Below are 10,780 nucleotides of genomic sequence, written 5' to 3'. Positions count from 1 at the left end.
TTCTGTTAAGCATTTATTTAAGAAGAAAAAAATCCCCCAAAATCATATATTTACAATGTAGAATCAGTTTATAAAATTGGTGTGCAAAGTATGAATTGTAAAAGGGTAACACTATTTATTTAGAAACAAGCTACCTCTACGTTTATACTTACTCTTGATATAAACTGGAGATGCGTACTATTTAAAAAATAACACTTTTTAAATAGTAAAATATACAAGAGATTCCTGAGCATAACAAAAATATCTTGAAAATATGTGGCCATTTGAAGTATAAAATAGCAAGTGTTAAAGAATAGCATGATTGTAAAACTACCGTCTGAAGAAGGCTTATAAACAGTACAAAATCGCCTGCCTTTTCCGAGTGCATAATTATATATTAGTGCAAACAAAGGCAGCTCGACGTTTAATGGCTACAAGTCTCCGAGATTTGCAGAGGTGCGTAACACGTGAAACTTCTTCAGGGTCATGCGGACCGAGCCCAGCTCCCGGTTAATCCTCTCCAGGCGATCTTCCAAGGCCTCCTGCGGGGAAATTCAGGAAGGGAGAGAGCAAAACAAGCTGAGTTAGGATTCCCCACCGGTTCTGTAATCATCTCCACCCTGACCTGTCCCTTCGCAAAGTGCCGGGAGGGAGGCCGTCTGGTCCAGGACGCCCCACGGCGACCCTCTGGACCATGGATCTGACCTCTGCCCTATCTTGTGCCATTCTCATCATCTCTGATGAGCCCAATGTTACAGGCACCGTGTCAATCCATCTTGCGGACTTTAGCCAAGCAGGGAGAAGAAATGTTAGCATACTTATTCGGTCTTCTACACAAGTCTGTTGTTTAAGACTGTTCCTTTCAAACGGAACCACGAGAATCCATTATCAACCATTCAACAGAGCTTTAAGATCTTCTCAAGATCCTGAGTTCTCCTGAGAACACAGCGCGGTGCGAAGGGCGCTGGCTTTGTGGGCTCGATCTCTGGCTTTGCAGAGCTGACAGGACGGCAAGCTGAACCCTCCGAAGAAGGGTTTTCAACATGTGAAAACTAAACAACCAAGTCAGTTTCTCCTGACGAAAATGTCCAAGATGAAGAGAGAGAAAAAAAGATGCTGAAGCACTCTTCCCAAAGGACAGTATCTCACAATCAATGTGGTAACCTTTACTTTTCAATATTTAGCATTACTATTCTATAAACAGGGAGCTCTGGTGGCCTAGTGGTAAGGAGGTGTGCTGCCATCCCAAAGGCACACGGTTCAAATCCACCAGCTGCTTCCCCACTGGGAGAAGGATGGGCAACCTCCCCGGTTTCATTTACTGTCTCCGAAAATTCACTGGAGGATCAGCTGTAAGTTTGTTCCAATTTAATGGTACATAAAGAGTTAATTAAATAAGCAGTACCCAAAACAGGTCATGTATTTATCATTTTAGACCATTTATTCAGTAATAAACCCAACATTGTCCTGATCTCCTAAAAAAAAAATCTTAAAAACTTTAGCTGCAAAAGGATCACATTTTCATCACAGAATGCTTAGGAGATAAATGAGAAAAATTTTAAAATTGCAATCTGAGGGAGCTCTGGTGGCCTAGTGGCAAGACACTGCACTGCAGTCCCAGAGGTACGTGGTTCAAATCCACCAGATGCTCTGCTGGAGAAGGAGGGGGCAATCTCCTCCTGTACCAGTCAGATCTGATTTGATAGTACATGTAAAAATAATAAAAAAAAATTCCTAAAAAAAAAAAATTTAAAAATAAAAAAAATGCAATCAATAATCATAGCTCCTCTTTCTCACTTTGTTGTGCATATGTCTGGGGGTTTTTTTAAACAAAAATAAATTGTAAACCCATGTTTCTGCTTCCATGATTCTGATTCAACCTGTCATGTGATAAAATATCCTTCCCCATCTCTTTAAAGCAATGTGCAACAATCCATTGTTAATACCTCCTTTAACCAAGAATCTTCCAGTAGGAATTTAAGTTACAACTAATGTGGGCTGTCACACAGAATGATACAATAAATCTCTCATATATTCTTAAATCCTACATCAAGAATTAGCCCCGTAAATTAAGCTGCTTGCATCCAAGGAAATGCAGTCTGACGACGCTGGACAGATGTCAAGCTGCACTCAGCAGACCTGTGACAGCGTCCACGTCCCCCACAGCATGCGAGACCATGCTTGCCTCATCCCGAGTACGTTTTTTTAAAAACACCTGTCAATGTGATCGCTGGGGAAAGGGGACGTCTGATGCCCGCCTACCACTGCAGACCACTCTAAATAGATCCTACAGGAAAATCTCAAACAGAGAGGGCAAAAATGGGGATGAAACTCAAAACATAAACAAGCGGCCAGTCTCTCTGCTCAAGAGACTGACGAAACCCCGAATACCAGAGCCCGTAATCGCCCTCTGGAGCTAGACCCACTCCCACCCGTGGCTCAATGCTTAACTCAACAAAAAGGCCAGCCTGGAAGATGGACAATTTCATCAGGAAGGTGGCCAGTAACATCAGAAAGGCACTCCATTCTTAGAGTAAGAACGACAGGGCTCTATCTGCCCAGGGATAACAGTGGCCAGAAGGGCAGGACAGAAGGATTAATGGAAACAGGAATCACAGAGAAAAAGTGGGAAGAGTGCAGTTACACTATTTGCACTTACGGTCCTAAAACAAGAGGTGTAGGAATGGTCGTGTGAAAAGCCAATCAGCTTTGTGAACTTTCCCTTAAATTATACACACACACGCACACACACACAAGTGATGCTTCCGCTCAGATGTGAACTGGGTAATTAATGAGTGAGGCTGAACATTTTCCTTTTGGGCCCACTACTCTTTGTTACCCCACGAGTGGTATATGAGCATCCTCGGCCCCCTTTTTCTGCTCGCTCTCTCTCCTTAATGGAATCCACAAGCTCTGAGGTCTAGGAACAGCACCTAGTGCCCTGGAACCCGTATTTTAAGAGTCAAAATCAACTTTCATTATTATCTAAAAACATAGTAAGCTAAATGGTTCAGATAGCTTCAGAAACAAGGTATCAGCGGGTTTTTTCCGATGCGTTCCCAGTAAACTATTTTAGGAAGAGCTTCCTGAATTAATTCAGCCTTTTACGTTACTAAATATAAACCTTTCGGAAAAAACAGAAACAGAAACAAAACTTAAAACCTGAGAGGGGGAAAAAAACCCAGTTGGGTATCTGGCCCCTAGAAAATGACCTTTGCTCTTTTCTTTGTGGTTTTACATTTTTTTCTGGGATCACAGATCAAGCTGTGAATGGGCTTCTCCTTCATCAAAACATTAGAGACACAGGGTTACGTTTAAAATATTTCAAAAGAGTAAATTTAAACGGTCACATGTTCCTCATATTTTCATTCTCTTTGAAAAGCAATGGAAAGAGAGAGGTCTACTCCCTAAACCAGGAGACCAGGAGTAGAACATGTCCTTGGGACTGGGAATCTCTATGCTGAGAACTCCCTAGACCCAGGGCAAGACTGATGACGGGACATTTCTCAAGAGCTGACAGATAAAACAAGCTTTCCCTGGTGGTGGTGCCCTAAATTGTAAGACTTCTAGTCTCCTACATTGAGGGGGAAAACCAAGTAAGTTTGTTTGTTTTAAAAAAAAAAAAAAGAAAACACCTAAAAGACATGGACCCAGGTGCCCGTACCCGTACCCACACCACTGCCTGCTCAACACCAGAGCAGTCTCAATCTCTCTACTTCACCTCCACGGGGATTCCAGCTACAAAGTACAACCCTGTTACATCCTAACTGAAGGAAAAGGGACTCGGAAGCAAATTACAGAGGATCCAAAGGCCAAGGTTTGCCCGACAGCAAGAATGAAGAGGAAGAAAGGGCAGAAAATCTGGATGAAAGGACGTGGGGAACCCAGTGAGGAAGCAGGCAGAGTGCTGACTTGCAGGGCATACAATCAATGTCCTTGGTGGAAACTTTCATCTAAAGCACAATGAGAAAATTTAAAGAAATTGAAAAAAAGAAATTCCAGATTTGGAGGAGAAATAAATGAACACAAGACAAGAGCTTTAATGGGAGAACACTGAATGTAAAAATCTGCTCAAAAGTTTATTGCTGTTTGATGCCAAGTTCATAGCTTCCAAACATAATGGCACAAACACATCCTAGGACTGAAGGTTTAAGCAGCTTTTATCCCTGAAAGTTCACATGCTGCTATAAACACACCACCACCACTGGCGCTTGGCGTGAAGGCTAACGGTCTCAACTGGTCGTTCCATATGTCTACACTCGCCCATCGTAAGGTCACTGTGATCAATGGGGCCCCAGAGGAGACCCACACTGCCACAGCAGTGTCAGGGGGAGGCTTGTACCTGGTTTAGTCTCGTCTGCAAAGTGATCCGCCCTCCGGCAGAAGGCATTCGGCTGAGCGCTGCCTCGATCTGTGAATGTGAGAGAGGCATAAGGAAAAGTGAACATTTTACAAAGTTCACAGGTGAACACCATGTGGAGAAATGTGTCAGCCCAGCAGCTCCTTGTCCATGCCATCTTCGTTTACTTGCCCCTTGGGGGCATTTCCAAGCCCGATGTCCTGTAACCTCACCCTGGGGGTTCACAGAAGGCCCCCTGTACCAGGCCCAGGGCAGCACACCTTTACTGCATTTGGCAGACCCTGCGCTCTGTCTGCGCTGAAGGACTGTGGCAAGCCAACATCGAGCTAGTCCACCAGAGCCATATGTCCAACAGCACTCGCCTCTCTATGCCCATCAGGATGGTTCCAGAGCACTGGCTGCATGCACCACAATGTCAACATAATTTCACAGGGACTGAAAAACGGAAAAGACCCAAATCCACGTCACATGTTCCATCCCAGTATCCCCTCCCGAGCAGCGGTCTGCAGTCAGACCCACTGCCCCACTCGGAGGTCTCCCCGCGACTCCCTCCTGACCCCTCCTCAGACAGACACACGCATGAACGTCCAGGAAAAGGGTCACGTTCAACGTCTGTTACCTGGTCTTTTTCTTTCGTGAGCTCGTCAAAGAAGCGCTCCGTTTCGGCCAGGGTCCGAATCTTTGCGGTGTACTCGAAGCTGCTGGCCTGAGGCTGGCCGGGAGCCGGCGCGCTGGGCTCGGAGGCCAGCGGTCCGCTCTCCTCCCAGGCCAGGCGGGTGGGCACCTGCTTCACCCCGTTCGGAGATGATTCGGGACAAGAGCTCTGATGCACGTGGTTGTCAGAGGCGGCCTTTTTTGGAATTCTGTCTTCTGTCAGAGAGGAACAAAATTTCTTCTCCTTATCAGTTTTTCAAAGAGGTCACATACACATGAAACCCATGACGCCGCCTGCCTTTCTGGAAGTGGTCACCACCGGGCCAATGAAAGCCATGATGAGAGACAACCCCCTCTCCCCCCCGGCCAGCCTTTCAGGGCTTTTTCTCCAATGAGCTCTGAGAGCTCTGTCCTGGCCTATGACCGCCACAGCTTCCTTACAAGGAATGTGGCACACACAAAAAGGGACCAGAAAGTGCTGCTACACACACCACTGCCACAGAGTCCACCTCTGCGGGCCCGGCCCCAGGGTTTCACTCTGCTCCCTTCTAACTGTGTTCTGAACCGACAGAGGAGGAGAGATTACCTAGGGCCCGGGCGGCAGATAAAGCAAAGACATGGCTTCCATTATTCACAGAGATGTGAGAGAGGAAGAACAGAACAGGGTGGGGTCCTGGAAAGCCAACATGAATGTGCCCTGTACCTCAGTTTCCCCAGTTCAAAGAAAATCATAACGCTGGCACAACAAGACACAGCGTCACAAGTGCTTATGTCCAGAGGTCTTGGAGTGGAAAATACGTGAGTGCAGAAGTTAAACGATTTAAAACTCTGGGTGACGAGAGGAGAACAGCAGAGCCCCACAAAACGAATGACTCAACCCATTATTAACAACTTCAGAGGGAAAAGATACCTTCTGAGTCATCGAGAGGAAGAAACTGGAGCTGTTTTCTTGGATTGGGATGTTGTAACGTAGACACAGGAACAGTATCTAAATCATCCAAAAGTATATCAAATCTATTGAATGAAGCAAGTTACTTGTGAGAAAAAAAAAAGTTAACTGATTTTATTTTTTTCCCTATTTTCACTAGAGAGAGGAGCTGGTATTCAGCTCACACATTTACTGATTCTCTTACCAAAGAAAATTAGTCATACATTAGCTTTACGTACACCTGAAAAAGTCCCACTAAGCCATGTACCATCTCCACCGATCTTTACAACAACCTTGTGAAAATCAACCAAACCAGCTGCCGTCCAGTCCCTTCCACTGGACTTCTGACGCTAGAAATCTTAACAGCAGGAGGCTGGTGGATTCAAACTGCCGACCTTTCATTAAGCAGCCCAATTCGTTAATACACTATGCCACGGGGGCTCCCCCATACTATAGGGAAGAAACAGAGGCTCAAGGAACTTCTCTCTTCTGCCCATGAGTAAGGGGGCTGGGTCTACTCTCAGGCCTTTGCTGTGACAGTCAGTGATCTGCCCAGATTAAACACAGCGCTGGCCACGCGGCAGAGGCAGGACAACCTTCCCCGGCACACAGACCAGCTGCACCAGGGCAGCCTCGCTCGTGTACAAATGGCTTACAAGTTTCTCATCCCTGGGGACACAGAGAACTTGGACCCCACAGCCGCAGAAGGGGCGCTCAGGTGGCCGTGGTCATCTGGCAGCAGCAGTTCGATTCTTTCCAAGCATTTGCACTTTCTGATTTTTAGAAAGACATTCTTTAAGATGATTTCAATCCACGGGGTTCCCAATCACAACTTAAACATGAGTGACTGCTCCAGGCTTAAGCTGACCCGTGTAAGCCAACGCGCTGACATGCACCTCGCTGCGTGCGGGGGCGTGAACTCACCGGGTGGGGCTATGCTCGTGTCTGGTAAGGAGGTGGCTGAATCCGGGGGACAGGTTCTCCTTGGGAGAGCGCTTTGGACTATAAGCCACAGTCACTGGGGTTAACATGATCTCTCGTTTTGCTAGGAAAGAAAAGGAAAGAATGGACTTTTTCTTCCACGCCATGTGTTACCACTGGTAGAACAGTTTCTTTTCCTGAACTTGAAAAGTGCAGAAAATACTTTCATTACCTTTTTCTTTTTAAAGGCAGTATAGAAAACGACATTAACAGTAATCCTAACATGTGGAATTAAGGCCTGTTAACACTTCATTATCACCAGGCTGTAGTTGCTGCGCTCAGACTCAGAACTGGTTTTTCAGGATTTTAGAAGTGGACTGGAAATGAGGTGAAGACACCCGTGTGACGAGGAACATTCCTCCTCCCGGGCCACCACGGATCTCCTCACGGCTGTGACCAACGAGCAAAGGAACAAGGCGGCAAATGGCCAAGGGACCTTCCAACAGACAAGGAGCCGCTTCTCGGGGAGCAGCGTCAAGACGCCCGCCAACGAGTGGCGACCTGGCTCTATGGGCGAACGGCCCGGAGCCGTGGCCGTTCCTGGACACAGAACAAGAGCCTCACTTGAATAAAGCGAGGACCAATTCCACTGTCACCACAGCGGCGGCACGTGCACTCGGTTAATGGAATACGGCGTGCTGAGGGGCTTTGGACTGGGAGCCCCCACTACAGCTAATCAGAAAATCAAGCAAACCTACTGCTATCAAGTTAGTTCTGATTTCTGGGGACCGTCCCTCCCGCTTCCTAGACTGTAATTCTTTATGGGCACAAACTTCCCATCTTTCTCCTGAAGAGCAACTGGGGGATCTGAACCGCTGACCTTACAGTTAGCAGCTCAGTACATATCACACTGCACCAAAAGGGCTCCCCCAGCTTTCTCCCATTGATAAACGGGAAATGGTCACACACGCCAGGTCACACCATGGCCACGCACTCTGAGCCCACGATCGAGACCGCTGACTCTTACTTGGCGTGTTTGGCTTCCGGTTGGAAGGTGGTAAAGAGGACGATCTCTGAGAGGAAGAATTAAACCGCTTCTGTCTCTGCTGGGCACTTTTCTCCAAGGCTCGGCTGGCACCTGCCGGAGTCTCTGTCGGCTGGGAGCCCCCTAATTCTACAAGAGAAGGAAGCAAACAGGATGGTCACCCAGGCAGCTCTGCCCGCCGAGAGCCGGTCACAGTGCGAAGCTGCTCGCTCGGCTCCTGTCCAACCTCCTGGATCCCTTGGGGGCCAAGGTTACTGCCAGTGTTCACATTAAAATGAAGGAGAAAAACCGCACATGAAGGAAAAGCTGGGGGCATGTAATTAGTTTTTTCTGGTTCAGCGTTCACAATCCACAGTCAAGGTGATGTTCAAGAGTCTATTTTTAGAAAGCAGGCTCCTGATTTATTTACGAGGCAGTACTGCTGTGGAGAGGCACGCCACCCAAGCGGTGGTGACGTGGTCCTCAGTCAAGGGGGGTGCCCAGAAGCGGAGGAGAGGAGAAAGCACCACCGAGCGGAGGCCAGGCTCCCAGACCTTCCCGGAGAGGGAGGCGAGAGTGGGTTTATCAAGCCCCACTTAACGAGCCCCAAGCACCTTTCTGACATCTGCTGTGTGTATCTAAGACAAACGGATTAGAAATCATTCCCACTCCCCAAGTAAACCCTTAGTCTTGAGAGCAGAACATTCTATCTGCTGCATCTGAAAGGGACATGCTAGGCCAGGGCTAAGAAATAATTAACTAGAAAACCCACAGTCTAGGAAATGGAGCTGATGTGGCACCATCACAAATTAAACTTTTTCTTTCACTACCCAAGGAATGTAAACTGAAGGAAGGTGATATGTACACACTCAGAACAATCAGTTACACACGATCAAAGGGATCGCACTGCCCAGAGATAAAGGTGGGAAGGGACCGGATGAACGGAGACAGTAAACACTCGGAAGAAATGGGGAAAGTGCTGTTACAGGGTGCGGACTGTAATTCACCCCATAAAACAAAAGGTGCAGGCATGGTTGACGGAAAAGCCACCTTGCTCTGTAAACTTTCACCCAAATCACAAAAGCTTTTAAAAAAGAAAAAAACAAATAAAAATCCAGCCTACAAAAGCTTAATAAAGAAGGTAACATGTCTGGGAAAGATGTATCTAGCAACGGAAGGGGAAGAAATACTCACTATTGGAGACATCCTGTTTGTCTGTCTGTGTGCCCCAGGTTTTAAGTATCTTTTCCTCATCGAGTTCCTTTAAAGCCTTTATGATGGGTGAGTCCGGAGTCTCTCTCTGCTTTGCCATCAGGAAGCTTGCGGGCGACCCTCGCGGTGGGGAGTCTTTCTCCGGAGGAGAATGGCACCTTCCATAGCAATGGGGAGACACACAGTTGGCTGGGGCTGGGACGGAGCCACATGACAGAGACCCGACAGCTAGGTTCCACAGCGACTAAGAGCCCTGGGCAAGGCCAGTGCACGGAAACAGACCCTGCGTGGAGGAGCCAACCCCTATGCCAACCCACTGCCGTCAAGGGGGTGCTGACGCCCGGGGACCTCGAGGGCAGGGCCGAAGGGCCCCAGAGGGTCCCAGGGTTCTCGTCCGCACAGCTTTCCCCCTCAAAGCATCTGTTTGGTTTGAACCTTTCAGTTAGTAGCCCAAAGCTTAGACCGCTGTGCCACCAGAGATCCTGCACTGAGTAGGCAGAGGCCTCTCAATCGTGCCCACGCCCTGACACACGTGGAAATCCAGGGAACAACGTACCAGGGGGCCTAGGAGAGCCTGGGCTATTGCGCAGAGCGCAAGGACCACTGTCCTAAGTTCACACCCAGACGCAGGGGCCCTCAGCACCCAGAACACAGGCTGTAGGGACACAATACCCTCCAAGTGTCAGCTTTTCAAAGGGAAATAAAAGTCAGGTCCCCAAAAAGGAAGGCATTGAGAGAAATAAAGGGCGGCCCTGCCCTCCTCCATCCTCGGCCGAGGTGACTGAGGGATATGCTAGACAAATGGAGTCTCTGGTGTGGACCGCTGCTGAAGGATACTGCACATGCCGTCAACTGCCGGACAAGACAGAGTGGTCTCGGAAGAAGCCAGAGTGCTCCTCGGAAGTGAGGAGTCACGAGACTCTAGGATCAGTCCCTGCAGAAGGATCTCATGCTTGGCAAAGTGAAGGGTCAGCAAAAAAAAAAAAAAGAGAAAGACCCTTCACGAGACGGGCCCACACAGCGGCTCCCACAACAGACGCAAAGCCGGCAAGGACGGGGAGCACGGGCAAGACCTCACTGTACGTAGGAAGCCCGCGGTGGCATCGCACGACGAGGGAAAGAGGGAAAGCCGGCGGCGGGTGGTCCCGCCGTCTTACCCGGGAGCACAGGCTTCCTCGCGCTGGCCGCCGTGGCGCTCCTGGACGTCCAGCGGCTGGCCCGTGAAGATGGAGTACTCGGCGCCCGGCAGCAGCCACTTGCGTCTGCTCACGTCCGACGTCGCGAGCGAGCTGTCAGGAGGGAGAGCGTGAGGGGTGATGAGGGAGGAGGAGGAGGAGGCTGGCCTTCTCTCGAGATCAAACACACATGCAAAACCACCCGCTTTGTAACCTGTCACTGCAAATAATATCCACATCAACAAACGAATGGATAGAGGAGCTGTGGTATACAGTCACACAATGGAATACTACGCTGCTCTGAAAAACAAGGAACTCATGCAATAATATGCAAAATGGGTAACCCTGGAGGACACTATGCTGAGTGAAATATCTCAGTCACAAAAGGACAAATATTGCAGAGGGCCACTGTTGTAAAATGGGACTGACATTGGGGTTGGGGGGAGACTGAGAAAGTGGGGACAAATAATGTATACCACATTGAAACAGATGAGGGAGAGAACTGTTTAAAAGGGATATATGATTAG

General features: G+C 48.4%; 1 protein-coding gene across 1 annotated transcript in view; it reads right to left on the bottom strand.

Annotated features, from left to right (window-relative positions):
• Positions 1-410: 410 nt before the first annotated feature.
• The window catches only part of MPHOSPH9 (M-phase phosphoprotein 9), a 61,161-nt gene continuing 50,791 nt past the window's right edge, over positions 411-10,780 (bottom strand). The window contains exons 16-23 of the mRNA XM_006894696.1: positions 10,236-10,367; positions 9,061-9,236; positions 7,870-8,016; positions 6,846-6,966; positions 5,904-6,007; positions 4,959-5,209; positions 4,322-4,390; positions 411-521 (exon numbers count right to left, since the gene is read on the bottom strand). Coding sequence (XP_006894758.1) covers positions 411-521; positions 4,322-4,390; positions 4,959-5,209; positions 5,904-6,007; positions 6,846-6,966; positions 7,870-8,016; positions 9,061-9,236; positions 10,236-10,367 — 1,111 coding nt within the window. The remainder of the gene's footprint in view (positions 522-4,321; positions 4,391-4,958; positions 5,210-5,903; positions 6,008-6,845; positions 6,967-7,869; positions 8,017-9,060; positions 9,237-10,235; positions 10,368-10,780) is intronic.

Source organism: Elephantulus edwardii, unplaced genomic scaffold (genome assembly GCF_000299155.1).
Source record: "Elephantulus edwardii isolate Elephantulus edwardi_28Jun2011 unplaced genomic scaffold, EleEdw1.0 scaffold00148, whole genome shotgun sequence".
Lineage (NCBI taxonomy): Eukaryota > Metazoa > Chordata > Mammalia > Macroscelidea > Macroscelididae > Elephantulus > Elephantulus edwardii.
This window is presented reverse-complemented; position numbering and strand designations above follow the sequence as displayed.